Genomic DNA, 25,423 nt, shown 5'->3' on the forward strand with positions numbered 1-25,423 from the left:
AAGAAGAAATTAAGAACCCCCAACAGGTGGGGCCAAACCAAGAACTATCAGAAAATGTTTTGACACAAGCCTCTGAAATGCAAACTACAAATAGCCCTAAGCTACTAGAGGTCATTAACAAATCAATGGGCCAAAAATATGACAAAAATGAAGGGATGACTGAAAATAGCATGTGGAAAATCATGGATGCTAGTTATTTCTTACTAAATCAAACAAATCCCAACATCCCTAAACCTTGTTGGTTATGCCTTGATATAAGGCCTCCATATTATGACGCCATTGGGGATCTGGGAGAAGCCACCCGTTCACGTCACCCCAACCCTCCACAATGCAATTGGGGAAAAGATGTAGGAATAACATTGACGGAAGTAACTGGGAATGGAAGATGTGTAGGTACAATCCCTAGGGAGAAGCTCCATCTATGCAATATTATAGAGAAGGTTACACCAGGAAGTAGAGAAAGGTGGTTAATACCCGCAAACAATGCTAGATGGGTCTGCTCATCGATAGGTGTTACTCCTTGTTCATCACTTGAACTCTTTAATGTATCCCAAGATTTCTGTATACAAGTGATAATTGTACCAAGAATCCTATACCATTCTGAAGAGTATGTATATACACAGCACATAGTAACAGAGAACCACTTAACAAGAAGAGAACCAATCACAGCTATAACATTGGCAACGTTAATAATTTTGGGAGGCACCGGGGTGGGCACTGGAGTTGCCTCTCTGGTCAGACAGAGTCAGGAGTTTACCTCCCTATGTGTGACCGTAGATGAGGACTTAACTCGAATTGAACAGTCGATTACTGCCCTGGAAAAATCGGTACGGTCACTATCAGAAGTTGTTTTACAAAATCGTAGAGGATTGGATCTGGTGTATTTACAACATGGTGGATTATGTGCCGCCTTGAAAGAAGAATGCTGTGTATATGCAGACCACACTGGAGTAGTGAGGGATACAATGATGAAGCTCAGAGAAGGATTAGAGAAAAGAAAGCAAAAAAATGAGGTTAAAGAGAATTGGTACAAATCTTGGTTTAATTATTCACCCTGGCTTACAACTTTACTGTCGACAATAGCGGGACCTTTGTTGTTACTAATATTGAGTCTAACTTTTGGACCATGTATTCTTAATCGTGTAATTGCGATTGTAAAAAACCGTTTGGAGGCAGCACATTTGATGCATATTAGTGCCAAATGCGAATCCATGACCACGAGTGAGGATGCTGAATCTCTAATGCTCAGCAGACAGGCATACCAGGAATTAATGAACAAAATAACTAACTAAAAGAAAAAGGAGCGATTGTGGTGTATGAGGCATGTTTGTTCATTATTTCCCATGGCTATATCAAGTAGGAACAAAGGGAGTCTCCAGGTGGCTGTAAGGACCTTGAGGCTCCCTGCCTGTTGCTGTCTGGGGCGGATAGTTGAGAGAACTTTGTGTAAATACTATAACTGCAAAATTTGATAACCCACCTGTCCTATCTGAAGACAAAACAGCATGACCGGCTACGGAGGGAAAACATCACGTACCAAGCGGAGGAAGACTACGGCCTTTATCTGTGCGACCACCAGAGGGACCAGAGACGACCCCCTAGCAACAGTCGACGCAGCCGCACTAGCAGGAAGGGGGGCTATGTAACCAAGGAAGAACTCGGTGATATAAGGACTGTGAAAAGTGGGGGGGGGATGCGGGCCGTTTGGACTCCAAGGCCGCCCAGCACTGTTTTGCTTGCTGATCGCTTACTCAATAAACTAATTCTTTCTGGCTAAAAGAGTAATTTATAACACCATGAAAAGAACTTCATTAGGACACCTCCCCACCCCTGCACAGGGTATCAAGGAAGCAGTGAGGCCCCATTGCAATGACTCTATCTCATCTCCTCAGAAGCTCTAGCTAAAGGGACAAAAACATCAGGGCTGTTGGGGCCTTCCATTCTTGCCAGCACCCTCTGCCTTCTCCTCTGTAGGCTTTCCTATGCTGTCCCACTCTTTGCCCTATTTCCTTGAAGCCTGCAGACACCCATCTCTGTCCACCACCTTGCTCTCATCCCGGCATTTCCATAATCTCACCCATGTCTCGTCAACCCTCATCAGCTGTTCCTTGATGAACTCAAAGCCTGGGTCTGATCATAAACTCTCTTTCAGTGACCTCTGTCACCACTACACGACCCTTTGAGGGACATTTCTTCCTCCTTGTGGCCAGTGCCACCCTTCTAAGGTGCACTTTGTGGCAGTTTTTTCTCTCCTGCTCTTCCCTACTACCAAAGAAAGCTCCATCAGGGTGGCAACCACTCCTGAAGTAGGCATCCCAACCCATCAGGCTCCTTGCGGCCTGTCAGCCAAGCAGACAAAAGTCACCTCAGCAGCATCTCCCAAGGCCTGGGCCTGCTGCTGGCCTTGCAGCTTCTTGGCTAGACACAGCCAAGTCTTGGGCCTCCTGCTGCCCAGTCGTGGACTCAAGCAGAAGGGACAGGACAAGCCCTCTGCGGGCCTTCTTTCTGTCTGGGTCCTCCTGGGGATGGAGGCAGAGGGGATCCCACAGGCAGCATGCCAAGCAGGGGCCTTCTGCTGGCCTAGCAGGGCCACTGGCAGATGTCAGCCCCAAAGTGCACATCCCAGGGAGAAGCCAAGGCTGACCTGCCACCTCCAGACACAAGGGACCTCACAGTCCCTTTGCGTGACACGTTCCTGCTGCTGCCCTATCAGCTGCAGAGACAGAAGTGACCTCCCAGTCACTGCCCCAGTCCCATTCCTCCTGCTGGGGCAGGAGATCCTGAGGCAGAGCTGAGCTCAGCAGAGCATTCCCACCCATCTCCTCCTTGTGGCCCACAAGCTGATCAGATCCATGGCCCCTCTGAATGCCATGTGACTGCACAGCGACCTCGCAGTTCCTGCCGTGCCCCAAGGGGCCAAGCACCCAAAGTTAAGCTTTAGGAGAGGGTCTGAAGGTTCGGAGGTTAATGCACAGGAACGAGGGCTTTGGTCAGTGTTTACGTTTGGGATTAGGGACCAGGGCTCACCATTCTGGGTTAGAGATTAAGCAAAGGTTTTGTGGGCAGGTTTGATGTTCTGCTTGGGGTGTCATGTCTGTGCTTAGGGGATGGGCAGGCTTTGTGGTTTAGGGTTTTGTTTAGGTTTTTGATTCTTGTTTAACCCTTGAAGTCTAGGGTTAAATAGAGCAATTACAAGCTAGTGTTAAGGGCAGGGATCAAGGTAAGCAAGAGAATAAATGTAAGGGAAAGAGGCTATGGGCTGAGTTTTGGCTTCAGTGCATACTTTGAGGTTAGGCATAAGAGGAGTGGATTTATGTCAGGGTGTGGGGTAGCAGTTCGATTTATGAACTAAAGTTACTGATTGAAACTGGGGAAGGGCCTTATGTGACTGTTTTAAGTCACTGTTACAGCAGCATCAGCATAACCTGAACCCTCTTACCTCTAGAAATTCCTTAATTTCTGCTGGCCAAGCCCCTATTCCCTCCCCCAAATCTCACTTCTCTCCTGTCCATGCTTCTCCTGACCTCCCCATATCAGTCATCTCATTGGGATCAGCTTTCTGATGGCTTTCATGATCTCAGAGTTAAGGTTTAGGAGAGGGTTTAAGGTGAGGAGGTTAATGCACAGGAACAGGGGCTTTGGGTGAGAGATTAAGCAACTGTTTAGTGGGAGGGTTTGGTGTTCTGCTTGGGGTGTCAGGTCTGTGGTTAGGCTATGGTAAACTTTGCGCTTTAGGGTTTGCTTTAGCACTGGTAAGAATTTCTCTAGGATTAAAAAGAGCATTTTAATGCTAGTGTAAAGGGAAGGGATCAGGCTGAGCAAGAGACCAAGTGTAAAGGTAAGGGGCTGAGTTTTGGCTTCACGGGATTCTTTGAGGTCAGGCATTAGAGTAGTGAATTCCTGTCAGGGTGTGGAGCAGCATTTAGGTTTAGGGATTAAGGTTACTAGTTAAAATAGGGGCAGGGCTTTATGTGACTGTTTAAGTCAGTGTTACAGCAGAATGAACATTACGTGAACCCTCTTTCCTCTTCAAAATTGTTAATTTCTTCTTGTCAAGCCCCTGTTCCATCCTGAAATCACACACCTCTCCTGGCCAGGCTTCTCATGAACCTCCCATATCAGTTGTCTTCTAAGGGGCAGCTATCTGATGGCACTCGTGATCTCACAGTTCATGATCTCTGTCTCACCTCTGTTGGCTCCTCCATTCCTGAGACAGAAGTGGCGTTGTAGTCAGGAGGGCAAAGGGCACAAAGGAGCACCCTGTAGGAGCACCCTGCACAAGGTGCCCAGCAGCTCTCCACCACCACCACAGTGATCTTCCTGCTTACGTGTTTTGGTTTGGGAATGGCTTCTGTGGATCCAGGGTAATGTTTCCCAGGCCATCATGCAGGCCTCAGATGGCCTCCTGGGCATCTGGGAGGCAGTGGCCACCTCTGTGTAGAAAGCTGCAAGCAGCCCTGAGGGATGACTTCAGGCAAAAGTTGGACTCTCTGACATGACAACCAGAGGAGCTGCTCTGCAGAGCAAGGGGTCGTGCAGAGGGAGGGCTGTGCTGGGCAGGTGGGGAGGCAGACCCACCTCATGGTGTTTAGCGATATGCACTGCTGGGCAACAACTAAGCCATCAGTGTGTGATAATCATTCTTCTCATGTTAAATCCAAAACACAGCATCATACCAGCTACTAGGAGGAAAATTAACTCAATCCTAGCCAACTCCACGACACCCACAGACTAAGGGCATGATATCTCTGTGTGTATATCAAAAGAGAAAAGGTGGTGGAGCCGAATGGGATGCACCCAAGGGTACTGAAAGAACTGGCGGAGGAGCTGGCCGAGCCGCTTTCCATCATTTGTCGGCAGTCCTGGCTATCGGGGGAGGTCCCAGTTGACTGGCGGCTAGCCAATGTGACGCCCATCTATAAGAAGGGCCGCAGGGCAGACCCGGGGAACTATAGGCCTGTCAGTTTGACCTCAGTGCCAGGAAAGCTCATGGAGCAGATTATCTTGAGGGTCATCACGCGGCACTTGCAGGGCAAGCAGGCGATCAGGCCCAGTCAGCATGGCTTTATGAAAGCAGGTCCTGCTTGACGAACCTGATCTCCTTCTATGACCAAGTGACGCGCTGGTGGATGAGGGAAAGGCTGTGGGTGTGGTTTACCTTGACCTCAGTAAGGCTTTTGACACAGTTCCCCACAACATTCTCCTCAAGAAACTGGCTGCTCGGGGCTTGGACTGGCGTACGCTTCGCTGGGTTAGAAACTGGCTGGATAGCCGGGCCCAGAGAGTTGTGGTGAATGGAGTCAAATCTGGTTGGAGGCTGGTCACTAGTGGTGTCCCCCAGGGCTCAGTACTGGGGCCGGTCCTCTTTAATATCTTTATCGATGATCTGGATGAGGGCGTCCAGTGCACCCTCAGTAAGTTTGCAGATGACACCAAGCTAAGTGCGTGTGTCGATCTGCTCGAGGGCAGGAAGGCTCTGCAGGAGGATCTGGATAGGCTGGAGTGATGGGCTGAGGTCAACTGTATGAAGATCAACAAGTCCAAGTGCCGGGTCCTGCACCTGGGGCGCAACAACCCCAACCAGAGCTACAGGCTGGGAGATGAGTGGCTGGAAAGCTGCCTGGCCGAGAAGGACCTGGGAGTATTGGTTGATAGTCGGCTGAATATGAGCCAGCAGTGTGCCCAGGTGGCCAAGAAGGCCAACATCATCCTGGCCTGTATAAGAAGCAGTGTGGCCAGCAGGTCTAGGGAAGTGATTGTGCCCCTGTACTCGGCTCTGGTGAGGCCGCACCTTGAGTACTGTGTTCAGTTTTGGGCCCCTCGCTACAGGAAGGACATGGAGGTGCTCGAGCGAGTCCAGAGAAGGGCGACCAAACTGGTGAGGGGCCTGGAGAACAAGTCTTACGAGGAGCGGCTGAGGGAGCTGGGCTTGTTCAGCCTGGAGAAGAGGAGGCTCAGGGGCGACCTTATCGCTCTCTACAGTTACCTTAAAGGAGGCTGTAAAGAGGTGGGGGTTGGTCTGTTCTCCTACGTGCCTGGTGACAGGACGAGGGGGAATGGGCGAAAGTTGCGACAGGGGAGTTTTAGGTTGGATGTTAGGAAGTACTTCTTTACCGAAAGGGTTATTAAGCATTGGAACGGGCTGCCCAGGGAGGTGGTGGAGTCACCATCCCTGGAGGTCTTTAAAAGACGTTTAGATGTAGAGTTAACGATATGGTTTAGTGGAGTACTTCGTGTTAGGTCGGAGGTTGGACTCGATGATCTTGAGGTCTCTTCCAACCTAGAAATCTGTGATACTGTGATACTGTGATTAATTAGAAAGTACTGGAGCTGAGCACGATGCAGATGGTGTGGAATATGGGGTGGATATTGTCCTCGTTGTGGCTGGGATAGAATTAATTTTCTTCCTATTAGCTGGTATGGTGCAGTGTTTTGTACATGGGACACAGTTCCAGACAAAATAACAGCATGCATGAGAAGGAAGAAGAGAAAAAGTGGAATCTGGCAGCCTTCTATCCCGTACCCTTAAATGAGTTTGTGCTGCAATTCCATTCAACTAGTTACTGCGGTATTGTCCAAACTGTCCTGCAAAATCCTGCTGCTCTTCCCTTGTGAGAGATGGCATAATCAGCGTGAGCTATCTGCCTGCAGACATTTACAGCTGACAGAATGCAGCATCTGTCCAGGGGAACCTTGAGAAACTGCAGGATTTTGCCTACAGAAACCTCTTGACAGTTACAGAGAGAAGACCCCAGTCCTGCACCAGAGGAAGAGGAACCCCACATATCAGGGCAGACTGGGACCCTGGTGAGTGAACAGTGCCCAGGAGGAGGAGGGCCTGGGCACCACAAGGGATGCCATACGAGCAGTGGTGCTGCTCCCCAGGAACCAGGCCAGCTTCCTACAGAGCTGCCATACGAGGAGCAAGGCCACCAAGAAGATCTTAGTTATCAAACTCAGTTCAGATCCTGTGAGATACCACACGGACAAGGGTCTACAGCCATCAGGGAAAGATGTGCAGCTTTGAGAGTGCCTAGGTTAGCCTGTTGTGGAGAGCAGCAAGGGCTGTAGCAAGGCTGAGAGTCCCAACAGGACCCAGGGCTTTGTGTCCATGGCTCTGGTGTTGTCTCTGCCACTGAGGCCTAGGAGGAGACAACTTATCGGTAAAGCACCAGGGCCTCATTGCCTCCTTGCCCCCACCCATGAACCAGGCAGGGCTCGTACCATTCTCCTGCACTTGGCCATGCACATCCCCATCTCCTCCTGCCCCAGGAAGAGCCCTGAGAACTGTGTGAAGGGAAAGGATCTCCCTTCCCAGGGGCTGGGGGTCAAGGCCTGACCCTTGTGCTTGGTGACACACATCCAGATTTCCTACACATCAGGGTCACCTTCACACTGCCTTTGTCTCCTTGTCCTCACCGCCTCCAATGCTCTGCTCTAACGAGCTCCAAGGGAGGCTGTGTCAGTGCTGGCCCTCAGGGGGACACTGCAGGAAACTTGCCTCTGACTTGGACTTGTTGAGAGATGTCTTCAATTGTCTCTCAGTGCCTGAGGTTCGTGGGCTCCTCCCCAAAGCCCCCCGAGGGGGGATTCCAATGCCTTGGGCTGGGCGTCTGGTGCTGAGCTGGGCCGGGCTCGTGGGACAGAGAGAGCTCGTGGCAAGAGGGCCCTGGTGCAGAGAGACAGCTGTGCCCAGGAGCAGCTCCTGTGCACAGCGCAGCAGGGCTGGGGGCTCTGACCGCAGCTGGCACGGGGACAGGAGAGAAGGAGAGAGGGCTTGGAGGCAGTTATCAGTGGGAGGATGCTGAGAGCTGCCTGCAGGAGAAGTCTGCACAGCCCTTGACAAGGTACGTCTCTGGCTGCAGGGCCATGCAGGTGGGGTTGCCAGAGGGGTCTTCTACAGCTGGCACATCCGATGCCTGACAGCATCTGTCGGGATGGGTCTCTCTCTTTCTCCAGCAAAGTGTAGAAGAAGCTGTAGAGAATGGCATTTATAAGAAGAAATTTCGAAGGGAAGACAGAGGCTTGGTTTATCTGAAGGGAAGAGATTTTTTGGACTCTGTGCTTTCAGATTCCTGCAGTGGAGGGGAATCTGAGTGAATCCGAGTACACATCTTGTGGGATGGGTGTGTGAGCATGGACAGGGAGGAGACGTGGGGACACAGAAGCGGCTCCCAGCAGGGACACGGGCAGGCAGCAGGGACATGGGCAGGCGGTGAGAGGGAGCTGCTGCCAGAAATGCTGTGCGAGGGAGGGCTCAGGCACCTCCCTGCCAGCCCCTGCAGGGCAGGCGCCTTCCCTGGGACACCCCCTGCTCTCCTCTGCCACCAGCACAGCCTGTGCCCTCAAGCCCCCGCTGTCCCCAGCAGGAGCTGCCTCCTCTGCAGGCAGAGCTGCAGCACAGGAGGGTGTGCTGAGTGTCCGTCTGTCCCTCCCTGGCCTTGCCTCCCCTGGCAGCAGCACGCTGCCATTCCTCCTGGCTTCTCCACCTGGCCGTGCTGCTGCTGCTCTTGTTCCCAGGCTGCCTGGGGATGGGGGTTTCACCTGCCCATGGGGTGAGCCCTCGTGGTGCTTGGGGGAAGGGGAGTACGGGGACAGGGTGAGGGGTCTGGAGATGGGCACTTGGAGCCTGGCTTCTTCTGCTCTCAGCAGTACCCAGGTTCTTCTCAGGAGAACCTCCTTAGTGCAATTGTCCTGTAGCTCAAAGAGATGTCAGCACAGCTCAGACCAGCACTAATGGACAGACTGGCTGTCGTCTCTGTGGGACACTCTGCACTAAAGGGACATTCTCTTTGCCTCTGAGGATCCACAAGGTTTTACTTGGAGTGCAGCAGAACGCCCAGGATTTATGCCTTAGAAACACTCCTCAGGTGTGGTGGGACAGCTAGAACGAAAAATACAAAACAATTAAATAACTAAATCTCCACACCTCTGCTCTGCAGTTGGGTGAACTGGGAGCAAAACTGGAGAAATCTCTTTGATATCAGCAGTAAAGTTAATCTGAGACTACCCCATGTTCCTACCATGTTACTACCATGCTACTACCTCTGGCTGTAGTGCAGGACTGATTCTTGCATTGCCCACAGATGAGTCCCCTGTTCCCAGAGACACTCTCAGGCAGAATCAATGAAAGAGACCTTCAAAATATCTGCCTGGAAATGGGCAATTTTGGGTGATTTTAAGTGAGAAAATGGAGAGTTTTCCTCTGATATGCCTGTGGTACATTACCACTGCCTTTGTCCTCCTTGCACAGGACCTCATGACCAGAATTAGCAGATGTCCAACAGCAGCTCCATCACTGAGTTCCTCCTGCTGGCATTCGCAGACACGCGGGAGCTGCAGCTCCTGCACTTCGGGCTCTTCCTGGGCATCTACCTGGCTGCCCTCCTGGGCAACGGCCTCATCCTCACCGCCGTAGCCTGCGACCACCGCCTCCACATCCCCATGTACTTCTTCCTCCTCAACCTCGCCCTCCTCGACCTGGGCTGCATCTCCACCACTCTGCCCAAAGCCATGGCCAATGCCCTCTGGGACACCAGGGCCATCTCCTATCAAGGGTGTGCTGCACAGGTCTTTTTCTTTGCCTTTTTGATTGGAGCAGAATTTTATGTTCTCACAGTCATGTCCTACGACCGCTACGTTGCCATCTGCAAGCCCCTGCACTACGGGAGCCTCGTGGGCAGCAGAGCTTGTGCCCAGATGGCAGCAGCTGCCTGGGGCAGTGGCTTTCTCACTGCTGTCCTGCACACGGCCACTACATTTTCCCTGCCCCTCTGCCAAGGAAATGATCTTGATCAGTTCTTCTGTGAGCTTCCTCAAATCCTCAAGCTCTCCTGCTCAGACTCAGACTACTTCAGGGAAGTTGGGTTCATTGCATTTAGCTTCTGTTTAGGTGTTGTTTGCTTTGTTTTCATTGTGCTGTCCTATGTGCAGATCTTCAGGGCCGTGCTGAGGATGCCCTCTGAGCAGGGCCGGCACAAAGCCTTTTCCACGTGCCTCCCTCACCTGGCCTTGGTCTCCCTCTCTATCAGCACTGCCACATTTGCCCACCTGAAGCCCCCCTCCCTCTACTCCGCACACCTGGACCTGGTGGTGTCAGTTCTGTACTCAGTGGTACCTCCAGCAGTGAACCCCCTCATCTACAGCATAAGGAACCAGGAGCTCAAGCACGCACTGAAGAAGTTATTTCAGTTGTCTTCCAGAAGCAGTTAGCTGCATCTGTGCTGTTAAAATGGGAATAAGTCGCAAAAAAATAATCACAGTATCATAGAATATCCCGAGTTGGAAGGGATGCATAAGGATCATCAAGTCCAGCTCCTGGCACCACACAGGTCTACCCCAAAATTCAGACCATGGGACTAAGTGCACAGTCGAAATGTTTCTTAAACTCTGAGAGGCTTGGTGCAGTAACTAGTTCCCTGGGGAGCCTGATCCAGTGGGCGACCATCCTCTCGGTGAAGAACCTCTTCCTGATGTGTAGCCTAAACCTCCCCTGCCTCAGCTTGACACCATTCCCATGGGTCCTATCACTGGTGACTAAAGAGAATAGATCGGCGCCTTCCCCTCCACTCCCCACCGTGAGGAAGCTGTAGACTGCGATGAGGTCTCCCCTCAGCCTCCTCTTCTCCAGGCTGACCAGGCCAAGTGACCTCAGCCGCTCCTCATACGTCTTCCCCTCTAGGCCCTTCACCACCTTAGGAGCCCAGTATCTTACTGACTTGAAGAAAGAGGCTTTAATCTCTCCTGGTTTGTTTCCTAATGAAGGAGCACGAAAGAGATGCGTGTCCTTGTCTCTGAAGAGGAGGTGAAGGAACAGCTAGGGTAAGGAACACAAAAATCAGTTGCGCCAGACTAAACTGTGGTTGTATCTGAGCTTGGAGACTGCAACCCTCTTCAGACTTCCAGATCTAGAGGAACACTTTGGCTGCAGCCTAAAAGCCACATGTACATAAGCTCCCCCAAGCCAGCCAATCTCCTTCCCATGACCTGCCAGGAAACAGCAATGTAGGCATGTAACCAAATTAAAGCCCAAACCTTCAGCCCAGCCCTTGACCTGAATAGTGAGTGAGGATCCGGATCCTGGCATTTATACATGAGAGTCAGTCAAAGTAAATACTGTAGTCAGAGGTCACGGGGCTAGATTTTGAAAAGTCCTACAGAAAGAAGAGATCTCAGAAAAGCAAATTTAAATAACATTAATGTCAAGAAAAGTAATTCTGATTGCTATATTCTTTATCTGCCGTGACTAGACAGAAGGAAATCTATGATAACAATTTTGCCTTTAAGGTCATTTTCTTTTTCCTTTTATTTCTTCTATTTATTTATAAATTGATTGATTGATTGATTGATTTTAACAGGCTCTGTACTAATTTTCCTCACAGAATGACTAAGAGAAATGTGACCCTTGTGCACCATTTGTAGTTAATTCATTAGGTCAACTCTAACCACTAAGCCCCTTCTCAGGCTATTTCTATTAGTGATAAGGAGCGATTGACCTTCAAAGACTGAAGCCAGGAAGATGAGCCTATTCCACAAGGTCTCTTGGCTCCACCCTTGTTAAGTGAAATCTGCCAGGTGTGGATCATTTGACCTTTGCTCTATAGGAAGCATGAGGAGTGGTGGGGAATTGCCTCCCCAGGGGAGTTGGAGGCTTGTGTTATTTAGGGTGTGCAATGTTGTGGTGCAATGGACTCAGTGTTCCCCATAGGCTGCTTTTTCTTCATGTTTTCTACCATCTCTGTGAAATAGTTTTAGTGACTCTAGGAGCTAGCTACATTGGTGGTGCCTTCTCAGTACAGTAAAACACTGGTGGTACGACTTCACTGTGAAGTAGTTGGGAAGTGACTCAAGCTCAGAAGCTGGCAGGTAAGTGTTCCTGGGTTCTACAGTTGTTTGATGTTGAGGAGTTTGAGTACTTCCTTCACCTTGTCTGTTTTCAGTGAAATTACTTACATGGGTTCTGAGCTCCCTTTCCAGCCCTTAAAAATAAAATAAAATAACAATAAAAAAGACAAACTCAGAAGCTCAAGTGTTTACAGGTAAGCCTGACTTTGAAGAATGTTCTTAAGTATTTGTTAAGATGGAACAACAGCCTGTGTGAAAAAGGTGCCTTAATGTGAACTCAGATGATGTCTTGTGGTAAGTAGAAACAGATCTGGATAGATACTGGTGGCATTAGTGTTACTTTCACTAAGTGGAAATTGTGAGAATGTTCTGTTCCTACAGAAAATAATGTTCTCACTATAGGCAAGTCAAAAGCAGTGGGAAGGAAGCCTGTCCTCTTCCCTACAGGCCTGCATCTCGACTGTGGAGAAACTTTTGGAAGAGGTCCACCAACTTAAAGAGAACTGATCTTCCTCCCCACCTGTACAAACCAGTGTCTCAGCTCTCAGGGTTAAGCGTCCTTCTGTGCTAAGAAGATGACAGAGTGTGTAGAGGCTACCCGAGAAACTCCCCTGAAGAACACTACTGCTGCCGAGAAGAACCTGCACCTTGTACTTTGCCGCAACCGAACTGACAAGCGAGGCAGAGAGTGAAACGGTGGGGAACTGTGTGACCAGGTAAAGAACTCCGGAAAATGAACCCTATCCACTTTTTGCGATACATAGTAATAGGTGTGATTGTTTTCACTGTTCCTGGGTCTGCGCACCCTCATAAACCTTTTACATGGAGCCTAATTAGATGGGAAGATCACCATGTTGTGCAGCAGATAACTACTGCTGGAGGCTCTAGCTTTAAGGTCTCACTGTGTGACCTTGTGACATGGGGCAAAAATATAGCAAACGTGTTCTGGTCAATTAAGCTTCTATATGTGCCCAAGTTCTAACCTGGGAAAGCCGTATTGTAATTATCCACATGAATACTTTTGTGCTTATTGGGGTTGTGAGACTATCGCCACAGACTGGAATCCCGGAGCTGGAGCAGATAAATATTTGAAGGTGGGATATGGGCCACCAGGATGTAATTATAAGGGTGAACTACGGCACTACACCACCCTCCATGGCGGAGGTCTACAGTACTCCAGGTCAGATTGCAAATTCACATACATCAATGTAACCCAACCGGGGGATCAAAGATGGACCCTGGGACAACGTTGGGGAATCAGGTTTTATGAATCTGGAGCTGACAGGGGAGGGATAATGTATATAAAGAAAGAAGAGGCTAAGAACCCCCAACGGGTGGGACCAAACCAAGAACTGTCAGGGAGTATTTTAAGGATTCAACATAGACAAGCTTTTGAAATACAAACTGCTAATAGCCCAAAACCACTAAAGGTTATTAATAAATCAGTGGGTCAAAAATATGAAATTAAAAATGAAGAGATGACTGAGAATAACAGGTGGAGAATCATGAATGCTAGTTATTACTTATTGAATCACACAAATCCAAACGTACCTAGACCTCGCTGGTTATGTCTTGATATAAGGCCTCCATATTACAACGCCGCTGGGGATCTGGGAAAGGCCACCCATTCAAGTAACACCAACCCTCCACAATGCAATTGGGGAAGGGATGTGGGAATAACATTGACGGAAGTAACTGGGAATGGCAGGTGTGTAGGTACGATCCCTAGTGAGAAGCTCCATCTATGCAGTATTATGGAGAAGATTACACCAGGAGGTAAAGAAAAATGGTTAATACCCGCAAATAACGCTAGATGGGTGTCCTGGTTCCAGTTAGGACAGAGTTAAGTAGCTCATAGTAGCTGGTAGGGTGCTATGTTTTGGATTAGGATGAGAAGAGCGCTGATAACATGCTGATGTTTTAATTGTTGCAGAGCAGTGTTTACACCAGGCCAAGGACTTTTCGGCTTCTTGCTCTGTCCTGCCAGCGAGCAGGCTGGGGGTGCAGCAGGAGCTGGGAGGGGACAGACCCAGGACAGCTGACCCAAACTGGCCAAAGGGGTATTCCATACCATCTGACGTCATGCTAAACAATATATAGGGGTGGCTGGCCGGGGTGGGGGGGGCCGGCTGCTCGGGGATAGGCTGGGCATCGGTCAGCGGGTGGTGAGCAATTGCATTGTGCATCACTTGTTTTCTTACACATTATTATTGTTAATACTATTACCATTATCACTATTATTATTATTATTGTTATTATTATTTTCCTGTCTTAATAAACTGTCTTTATCTCAACTCACCGGCTTCACTTTCCCGTTTCTCTCCCCCATCCCAGAGAGGGAGGGGGGAGGGTGAGCGAACGGCTGTGTGGTGTTTAGCTGCCAGCCGGGTTAAACCACAACAGTCCTTTTGGCACCCAACGTGGGGCCCGAAGGGTTGAGATATCGACAAATCTGACCAGAGTGTGTTAAACTAAAATTGGTATAAGTATTGGACCTGCTTAATAGTTGCTAGTCACGATGTTGATTGCCTTAATCTCCAGTCTGCTGTACCTGTATTCCAAATTGAGTTTTATGGTGCGTTACTTTCTGTATGTGCTCCCTGTTGCACTGTTTATCCTTTCCGGGCCCTGGTTTAAGATTGTTATGGTACTGTGCGGTGTAGCAATGGCTTATGAAATGATGAAATATCTGGTCACGACTTTAACCTGGTATTTGTACTCAGCACTGACGTCGACTCTATACTTTGGAACCCATATCTCGGAAACTATTAGCAATTACACCTATTGCCTGTTTTCGTTAGGGAGCCAATCTGTGAAGGGGACAGGGGAAGACATGTTTCCCTACCTGTTCACTCTCCCTTTCTCCTTCACCACCACCACCCTCTTATCCCCCGAGTTAGTTACGGTGGTTCTCCGAGATGTTGAATATCCTTGGGATACTCAGACCAGCCTGCTCTTGTTGTTATGTCTCCTGAATGCGCTTCAGATTTTGTGGAGGGTTAAACAACTACTTAGGAATCTCATCCGGAGATCTGTCTTGAGGCGGGATAGTTGCGAGTGGCAGGGAGTGTGGGAGGATATGGGCAGGTTTCTAGAGCAGTGGTCACCTCCAGTGTTTTGGACATTCACCCCTGAACAACTGCAAAATCCTAAAAAGCTGGCAGAATGCTTGAAAAGAAGGTGTCATGACTCTGGCAGTTCCAAAGTGACACAAATCACTGTAGCGTGCTGGGGTCTGGCTTGTGCCTATCGAGCTGCAATTGATGCTACTAGCAACCTAGCTCCGGCTCCTGCAGCCGCTCCGGCTCCGGCAGCCGCTCCGGCTCCTGCAGCTGCCCCAGCTCGTGCAGCTGCTCCCACTCCTGTGGCTGGGTCAGAGAAACGAGCTGTAGCAGTGCAAGTTGACCCCGCAGAGGGTATTCCAACCCCTGTGGCAGACCCTGTGGCTGGGTCAGAGAAACGAGCTGTAGCAGTGCAAGTTGCCCCTGTAGACAAGGTGAAAAAATGGTATAGAGGCTCAGGTCGTTTAAAACGCAGACAGTCTTCTGCTAAGTCTGGGCGTAGTGAAGACGAGGCTGGGCCATCAAAGGTGCAGGAGACTGAAGATGAGGATGAGGATGGCGAAAAATCAACAGTAACTACCCGGACTCCATACCAGCCATCAAAGGTGCAGGAGACTGAAGATGAGGATGAGGATGTCGGAAAATCAACAGAAACTACCCGGACTCTACACCGGCCATCAAAGGTGCAGAAGACTGAAGATGAGGATGAGGATGTCGAAAAATCAACAGTAATTACCCGGACTCTATACCAGCGTGAGCTACGAGATGTGCGAAAAGATTTTGGTCGCTGTATAGGCGAGCAGCTTGTCACCTGGCTGCTCCGGTGCTGGGATACGGGAGCCAATTATGTGGAATTGGAGGGCAAGGAAGCCAGGCGGCTGGGATCCCTTGCTAGGGACGCATGCATTGACAAAGCAATTGGAGATGGAGCACAATCTCGCAGCCTCTGGAGGCGTCTCCTGTCAGCTGTGAAGGAAAGGTATCCCTTCAAGGAAGAACTTGTATGTTTACCAAGCAAATGGACCACCATGGAGAAGGGAATTCAGTACCTGAGGGAATTGGCCGTACGGGAAGTAATTTATAAGGACCTAGACGACGAACAAACATCCTCAGATCCAGATGCAGTCCGGTGTACACTACCCATGTGGCGGAAGTTTGTACAGAGTGCCCCATCATCATATGCCAACTCATTGGCAATACTAGCCTGGAAAACGGAGGAGAATCCCACAGTGAATGAAGTGACTAAAATACTCCGGCAGTACGAAGGAAATCTCTCCTCTTCCCTACAGGCCTGTGTCTCAGCTGTGGAGAAACTCTCTGAAGAGGTCCACCAACTTGAAGAAAGATTATCTTCCCCTTCACCTGAACGAACCAGTGTCCACCAGCTAAAAGAGAATACCTTGGAGAAACTTTCTGAAAAGATCCACCAACTTGAAGAGAGATTATTTTCCTCCCCACCTGTACAAACCAGTGTCTCAGCTATTAGGGGTAAACGTTCATCTATGCAAGGAAGACAATATGGTGGGCACACACACCGCGCCACCCTGTGGTTTTACCTACGTGACCATGGAGAGGACATGAGAAAATGGGATGGAAAATCTACTGCGACCCTAGAGGCACGGGTACGTGAATTGCAAAGGAAAACAATTGGGAAAAAGGAGTTCTCTGAAAGGTTTGCTGCTCCAACTTCCAGCAGGCAGTCCTTTAAACACAGAAATGAAGATTCTGACCAGGACTAGAGGGGCCCTGCCTCCAGCCAGGGGGAGGAAAGGGACAATCGAGTTTATTGGACTGTGTGGATTCGATGGCCTGGCACGTCAGACGCACAGAAGTATAAGGCTTTGGTAGACACCGGTGCACAATGTACTCTAATGCCATCAAGCTATAAAGGGCCAGAGCCCATCTGTATTTATGGTGTGACGGGGGGATCCCAGCAGTTAACTGTATTGGAGGCTGAAGTGAGTCTAACCGGGAATGAGTGGCAAAAGCACCGTATTGTGACTGGCCCAGATGCTCCGTGCATCCTTGGCATAGACTATCTTAGAAGAGGATATTTCAAGGACCCAAAAGGGTTCCGCTGGGCTTTTGGCATAGCTGCTTTGGAGACAGAGGACATTAAACAGTTGTCTACCTTGCCTGGTCTCTCAGAGGACCCTTCTGTTGTGGGGTTGCTGAGGGTTGAAGAACAGCAAGTGCCGATCTCTACCACAACTGTGCACCGGCGGCAATATCGCACCAACCGAGACTCCCTGAGTCCCATCCATAAGCTAATTCGTCAACTGGAGAGCCAAGGAGTGATCAGCAAGACTCATTCACCTTTTAATAGTCCCATATGGCCAGTGCGAAAGTCTAATGGTGAGTGCAGACTAACAGTGGACTGTCGTGGCCTGAACGAAGTCACGCCACCACTGAGTGCTGCAGTGCCGGACATGCTAGAACTCCAGTATGAACTGGAATCAAAGGCAGCCAAGTGGTATGCCACAATTGATATCGCTAATGCATTTTTCTCCATCCCTCTAGCAGCACAGTGCAGGCCACAGTTTGCTTTCACTTGGAGGGGAGTCCAATATACTTGGAATCGGCTGCCCCAGGGGTGGAAACACAGCCCTACCATTTGCCATGGACTGATCCAGTCTGCGCTGGAGCAGGGGGAAGCTCCTGAATACCTGCAGTACATCGATGACATCATTGTGTGGGGTGACACTGCAGAAGAAGTTTTCGAGAAAGGGAAGAAAATAGTCCAAATCCTTCTGAAGGCCGGTTTTGCCATAAAACAGAATAAAGTTAAAGGACCTGCACGAGAGATCCAGTTTTTAGGAATTAAATGGCAAGATGGACGTCGTCAAATCCCAATGGATGTGATCAACAAGATAACAGCTATGTCTCCACCAACTAGCAAAAAAGAAACATGCTGGGTAAAACAGTCTGGGCTACTCCTGCCTCAGGAAAAGGCAAACCCATTCGTGGAATTGTTTTTGCTCAGGGACCTGGATGCACTTGGTGGGTAATGCAAAAGAATGGGGAGGTCCGGTGTGTACCTCAAGGGGATTTGATACTGGGTGAGAATAGCCCATGAGTTGAATTGTAGTATGTTAATTATTATATAATACTGTATGTCATCACTACCATGATTGCTATATATCATAGATGAAGATGGTGATTAATTAGAATGTATTGGACAGAGTGTAACCTGAGCATGACATAAATGGTATGGAATAAGGGGTGGATATCTGTCCTGGTTCCAGTTAGGACAGAGTTAAGTAGCTCATAGTAGTTGGTAGGGTGCTATGTTTTGGATTAGGATGAGAAGAGCGCTGATAACATGCTGATGTTTTAATTGTTGCAGAGCAGTGTTTACACCAGGCCAAGGACTTTTCGGCTTCTTGCTCTGTCCTGCCAGCGAGCAGGCTGGGGGTGCAGCAGGAGCTGGGAGGGGACAGACCCAGGACAGCTGACCCAAACTGGCCAAAGGGGTATTCCATACCATCTGACGTCATGCTAAACAATATATAGGGGTGGCTGGCCGGGGTGGGGGGGGGCGGCTGCTCGGGGATAGGCTGGGCATTGGTCAGCGGGTGGTGAGCAATTGCATTGTGCATCACTTGTTTTCTTACACATTATTATTGTTAATACTATTACCATTATCACTATTATTATTATTATTGTTATTATTATTTTCCTGTCTTAATAAACTGTCTTTATCTCAACTCACCGGCTTCACTTTCCCGTTTCTCTCCCCCATCCCAGAGAGGGAGGGGGGAGGGTGAGCGAACGGCTGTGTGGTGTTTAGCTGCCAGCCGGGTTAAACCACAACAATGGGTCTGCTCATCGATGGGTGTTACCCCTTGTTTATCACTTGAACTCTTTAATGTATCTCAAGGTTTCTGTATACAGGTGATAATTGTACCAAGAATTCTATACCATTCTGAGGAGTACGTATATACATGGCACACGGTAGCAGAGTACCATCTAACAAAAAGAGAACCAATCACGGCTGTAACATTGGCAACGTTGATAATTCTGGGAGGTACCGGGGTGGGCACTGGAGTTGTCTCTCTGGTCAGACAAAGCCAGGAGTTCACCTCCCTATGTGTGGCTATATGTGAAGACTTAAGTCAAGTTGAACAGTCGATTACTGCCCTGGAAAAATCGGTACGGTCACTATCAGAAGTTGTTTTGCAAAACCGTAGAGGACTAGATCTGATATTTCTGCAACAAGGTGGATTATGTGCCGCCTTGAAAGAAGAATGCTCTGTATATGCAGACCACACTGGAGTAGTGAGGGATACAATGAGGAAGCTCAGAGAAGGATTGGAAAAGAGGAAACGAGAAAATGAAGCCAGGCAGAATTGGTACGAATCTTGGTTTAATTATTCACCTTGGCTTACAGCTTTGCTGTCAACAATAGCAGGACCATTGTTGTTATTAGTGTTAGGGCTAACCTTTGGACCATGTGTTTTTAACCGAGTAATCGCGATTGTAAAAAGCCATTTAGAGGCAACGCATTTGATGCATATCCGTGCTAAATATGAACCCATAACTACGGATGAGGATGCTGAAACTGCTGAAATGTTAATGCTTAGTAGTCAGGCATACCAGGAATTAATGAACAAAATAACTAACAAAAAGAAAAAGGAGGGATTGTGATGTATAAAGCATGTTTGTTCATTATTTCCCATGGCTATATTAAGAAGGAACAAAGGGAGTCACCCAGGTGGCGGCAAGAACTGTGAGGCACCCAGCCTGTTGCTGTCTCGGACAGAAGATTGAGAGAACTTTGTGTAAACAATGTAATTGGAAAAATGATAACCCACTGCCCTATCTTAAGACAAACCAACCTGACCAATTAAGGAGGGGAAAACACCACATACCAAGCAGGGGAAGACTACTGCCTTCATCCGTGCGACCACCGGAGGGACCGGAGATGACCCGCTAGCAACAGTTGACGCAGCCGCAGTACCAGGAAGGGGGGCTACGTAACCCCGGAAGAACCTGGTGATAAAAGGGTACTGCGAAGGGGGGGGGGGGGGGGCACGCACCGTTTGGAGGAGCATGGACTCCCTGGCCGCCCAGCGCTGTTTTGCTTGCTGATCGCTTACTCAATAAACTAATTCTTTCTGGCTAAAAGAGTAATTTATAACAGTATAGTCATTGCAATGGGGCCTCACTGCTTCCTTGATACCCTGTGCAGGGGTGGGCAGGTGTCCTAATGAAGTTCTTCTCGTGGCATCACACTGCCCACCACATCATACAGACCCCAAGAAGAGCCCTGAGCCAGACGGGGGGATGCAGGATCTCCCCTCCCAGGGGCTGGTGTCAGGCCTTGGCCCTTCTGCTTCACCAAAACCAACCAAGACTTTTCTCAGCACAGCGCTTTGCCTCTCTGCAATCATGGCCTCCAATTATCTGCCCTAACAAGTCCCTGGGGAGGCTTTGTTAGGAACAGCCCTCAGTGGGGCCCATTAATACTCCAAATCACTTCAACTTTTCCTCCTGACTTTACCTTCTCAAGCAGTTGCATCATTCTCCTCTCACTACCCAAGCTTAGTAGTGTCAGCACTAAAATACACCACGGAACTCATTAAAACAGAGAAAGTCCTAAGCAGCCATATCTCTCCCACAGTGTTCTTCAAGTCTTCAGGACTCGTGCAGCTAACTGGAGAACTTTCATGGCGTAGTTAAGGAGGAAGATTTCAAAGAGCATCTAATAGAAATCTTTCCTCATTGTAAAGGCTGATTTTTGTTGCATTTCAGTTTGGAGCATCATTTCCCTATAGATATTGGTCTAGGGTTACTCCTTTGAAGCCCTGCTTAGGTAGGAAGAACAGGGGTTTTCCTATTTAAAAACAAATAACAGGAAATCATGCTGCAATTTAAAAAAAAAAAAAACTTCAAGTTCCTCATTTTGTTGCCTCCAATTATGTTATCCTTCCCATAAGAATGACTGTACACGATATATTTTACACTGATTAATAGGAAATTTAAAATCATAGTATTAATATTAATCCATACCATAGTAATTCAATGAGAAATGATGAGTTTCTTGCTAAGGAAACCATTAGACAGACTGCTGAGAGATGGGCGAGCTGGAACTCACTGAAACTCAAAGCAGCAACTGGGTTGGTGAGAGCGGTCTGAATGATCCAAGAGTAAGGGGAGGGCAAAGCAGGAGAACCATGGGAAGTGCATGGGTCCAGACAGGCAGCTGGCAAGGGAACATTCGGCAGGGTCTGTGTAATCAAGATTGGTTTCATGCCTGGAAGATGAGGGAGCACACCATGATAGAAAGTGATGACAAAGCAAGTACAGGCGAACACCAGGATTTCTTCTCCTGTCCTGAATATATATCCTGAAAATTTCTTCATGATAGAAATTATTCACGTGAGACATTTAATGGAAGGGATTGAATCATTTGAGCTGATGAGTAGTTGCTTTATTAATTGAGTACTAAAGAATTTATTGGGTATTCGGGCAGAATATTGCTATCCGACCACAAGCAACCACGGAAAACCTCCTGTGGCCCCATTTTGTTTGAGGCACTTCCCTGGACCAGCAGATGTCAGAAAAGACCTGCAGGAGACCGGAGCCCTTTGGGAAAATCAGGTGGAGCCAGGTGGAGTTCCCAGGGCACCTCCACTGCCAGCAGTGGTCTTTGTCCCTGTAACTGCAGCCCAGCCCAGCACAGGAAACCCCTTCAAAGACAACACCCTAGTTCAGTGTGTTCCTGGGATTGACCTAGATTTGAAATGGCCTTTGGGAACGATGATACTTTCCCTTTTTCCTACGAGACACATGAACATCCGTTTAGATTCCTGGGTCATCTTTAGCAAACTCAGGCTTCAAAACTCAAGTATAGCATGCTTCAAATGGCTGAGGCAGGACCCATCAGCTTGCCCCACTTTAATAATGGTCCCTGTACAACTGAGGTTTTGAAAGTGAAAAATGTGAAATGACCCGTCAGGTCAACGCGCAGAGTAAGGGAATGTCATAGGCATTGTGCTGGAGTGTCAGAAGGCAAAAAGCACTGCACTGTGCCTCAGAGTAATCAAGGAGACCTAATCCAGTTCATCTGTGAGATAAAGCAGAGTGAAGGACGTTGAGCTGTGTCCTAACGTGAAGAAGGATGTACATCACTGGTGAAGGAGCTCTCTTTTTGTGCCATCACCAATGCAAATTACACAAGAACTACATCAAATAAAGGTAAGCTGTCCCACCCTGGCCCTGTCACACCACGGGGCAGCGAAGGCAGTGTTTTCAGTTTCAGCCTCTTTTTCAGAGAGGCTTTGCCCTCTTCCTGCGCACCATGGCGCAGAGCCTGGTCCTGGATGCTGCGTGAGCGCCGTGCAGGTCGTGGCAGGCTGCGGTGAGGGGACGAATGCCCTGGGCCCCCTTCCTGCTCTGCCCAGGCCAGCAAGGGCCCCGAGCGGCCTCGTGTCCCCTGCCCCTGCAGCTCTGGGCTCCCTTCCCCAGCCCTGGCTCTGCAGCACCAAGCCCTGCTGGGAGCCCTCCGCTGCATGCTGCCACCGCTCCCTGACGCTGCTGGTGCCCTCTGCCGGGCACTGCCCAGCCCAGCCCAGCCCCTGCCCACCTCTCCCCACCTCCCGGACCTCTCCCCAGCCCAGCAGCCCAGGCTGGGCTGGCCCCAGGGCAGTGCCCACCGCAGCCTGCTGCAGGGCTCTGGGCATGGCCAGCACAGCCCCAGCCCCTCGCAAGGCACCGCAGCTGCTGGCACAAAGGTGGCTCTGGGCCTCCCCAGCAGCCCCCGCGCTGGGGCCAGCCACGGCTCAGGAGATGGAGGGCCGTGAAGCTGCAGGAGCCCTGCTCTCCTGCCTGGGACATCCCCAGCACAGAGTGCCTGTGCCCCGCAGGGCCAGCCCCGCTCCCCAGGCCAGCACAAGAGGCCTGGCCCAGGCATAGAGCAGCTCCAGGTTCCTCTCCAGGATGCTATTTGCCATCAGACCCAGCACCACTGGGACAGTCCCAAGCAGATAATTCAAGGGCCAGTTATTGTTTGCTGGGCCATAGGCAAGCAAGAAGGCAGCTCCCAGTGCAGCCCTTGATCCTTCACTGATCACGCTGGGGTTCTGATCCATTGTGAGGCCCAGAAAAGCAAGAGGTCTGTTCAGGAAGCAGCTCCTTGGGTGTATTCCTGAAACCAGGTTTGCGGGAGGCGTGCAGAGATATTGAAGAGATGCCAGTGTAGAGATAAGAGGACTGTCACCAACACACATGAGATCTCAGGGCTTATCCAAATACAAGAAGCACAATGTGGAAGCCAGAAGAGAGCAGCAGTGGAAAGGCCACGTCCTGCTGCTGGCCATTGTACTCCATTGTACTTGTTTTGTTTCTTCAGGTGGTCTCAAACCTGCTCTTCACTTACAGCAGGTGGGACTTTGCCCCCCAGCCTCCATCTCTGGGTTCAGGGAAATGAAAGACTTGGGAAGCCTGACTGGCAGTGAAGACTGAGGAGAAGACATTGCTGAGTCCCTCAGCCTTCTCCATGGCTGTCATTACCAGTTCACCCTTCTCATCCATCAGAGGGGGTACACTCTCCTTGGCCTTTCTTTTCTGAGCAATGTATCTGTAGAATCCCTTCCTGTTATTCCTTGGATCCCTTGACAAGCACAGTTCCATCTGTGCCTTGGCTTTCCTTATTCGATCCCTGCACATCTAAAACTGAAACATGCATGAGAAAAAAGTAACCCTGGATCCAGTGTGATTCTGTGGAGGTGCAGAGCTGATGGGCCGATTGTTCAGGATGCTCCTAAAGACCTTCGTGTCCTTTTCTCTCCTGACTACAATGCCACTTCCTTCTCAGGAATGGAGTAGACAACAGAGGTGAGACAGATACTCTGAGGTCAGGAATGTCATCAGAAAGCTGATCCCAGTAAGATATGGGGAGGCCAGAAGCAGCCTGGACACGAAACATATGAGATTTTGGGGTGGGAAGAGGAGCATGACCACCTGAAATAAGAGGGTTCATGTAATGTCGAAGCTGTGGTAACACTGACTTAAAACAGTCATGTGTGGCTCTTACCTTATTTTAACCAGTAGTTTTAATCCCTGAAACTAAATGCTACTCCAACAAGCTGTCAAGAATCCGCTACTCTAATGCTTGAACTCAAAATATCCCTTGAAGCAAAACTCACCCATAGCCCCTTTCCCTTCCCGTTACTCTCTTGCTCACTCTAATCCCTTCCCTGGACATTAGCATTAAAATGTTATATTGAGGCCTAGAAAAGTTCTTGGCAGACCTAAAAAGACCCTAAACCAGACAGCTTTCCCATACCCTAATCACAGAGGAAGACCAAACCTTCCCATTAAACCTTTGTTTACTCTCTGACCCACAAAGTTGAGCCCTATTCCCATGGGGACGAGAAAGTGGTCAGCTCTGCCTCAGGATCTCCTGCCCCAGCAGGAGGAATGGGACTGGGGCAGTGACTGGGAGGTCACTTCTGTCTCTGCAGCTGATAGGGCAGCAGCAGGAACGTGTCACGCAAAGGGACTGTGAGGTGCCTTGTGTCTGGAGGTGGCAGCTCACCCTTGGCTTCTCCCTGGGATGTGCACTTTGGGGCTGCCATCTGCCAGTGGCCCTGCTAGGCCAGCAGAAGGCCCCTGCTTAGCATGCTGCCTGTGGGATCCCCTCTGCCTCCATCCCCAGGAGGACCCAGACAGAAAGAAGGCCCGCAGAGGGCTTGTCCTGTCCCTTCTGCTTGAGTCCAGGACTGGACAGCAGGAGGCACAAGGCTTGGCTGTGTCTAGCCAAGAAGCTGCAAGGCCAGCAGCAGGCTCAGGCCTTGGAAGATGCTGCTGAGTATCTATAATCAGACTCTAGCTTTGTGTTTCAAGGAACAGCTGGTGAGGGTTGATGAGATATTGGTGAAATGATGGAAATGCTGGGATGAGAGCAAGGTGGTGAACAGAGATGGGTGTCTGCAGACTTCAAGGAAATAGGAGAAAGTATGGGACAGCATAGGAAAGCCTGCAGAGAAGGCAGAGGGTGCTGGCAGGAATGGAAGGCCCCAACAGCCCTGACGTTTTTGTCCCTTTGGCTATAGCTTCTGAGGAGATGAGATAGAGTCATTGCAATGGGGCCTCACTGCTGCCTTGGAACACTGTGCAGAGGCTGGGAGGTGCCATAATGAAGTTCTTCTCATGGCATCACACTGCCCACCACATCATACAGACCCCAAGAAGAGCCCTGAGCCAGACGGGGGGGTGCAGGGTCTCTCCTCCCAGGGGCTGGGGTGAGGCCTTGGCCCTTCTGCTTCACCAAAACCAACCAAGACTTTTCTCAGCACAGCGCTTTCCCTGTCTGTAATCATGGCGTCCAATTATGTGCCCTAACAAGTCCCTGGGGAGGCTTTGTTACTAAGAGCCCTCTGTGCGGCCCATTAATACTCCAAGTCACTTCAACTTTTCCTTCTGACTTTACCTTCTCAAGCAATTGCATCATTCTCCACTCAGTACCTGAGCTTCATAGACTGAGCACCAAAATACACCATGGAACTCATTAC

General features: G+C 49.6%; 1 protein-coding gene across 1 annotated transcript; it reads left to right on the forward strand.

The window, feature by feature from the left end:
* Window positions 1–9,276: 9,276 nt before the first annotated feature.
* LOC136787688 (olfactory receptor 14C36-like) lies at window positions 9,277–10,212 on the forward strand. Its single transcript, XM_066985002.1, has one exon. The coding sequence runs from the start codon at window positions 9,277–9,279 to the stop codon at window positions 10,210–10,212; it is 936 nt and encodes a 311-aa protein (XP_066841103.1).
* Window positions 10,213–25,423: the final 15,211 nt, after the last annotated feature.

This window comes from Anser cygnoides, chromosome 30 (genome assembly GCF_040182565.1).
Source record: "Anser cygnoides isolate HZ-2024a breed goose chromosome 30, Taihu_goose_T2T_genome, whole genome shotgun sequence".
Lineage (NCBI taxonomy): Eukaryota > Metazoa > Chordata > Aves > Anseriformes > Anatidae > Anser > Anser cygnoides.

What these genes read in the sequence shown, in the direction of transcription:
- LOC136787688 (XM_066985002.1), top strand. Translation starts at nt 9,277, where the DNA reads ATGTCCAACAGCAGCTCCATCACTGAGTTCCTCCTGCTGGCATTCGCA.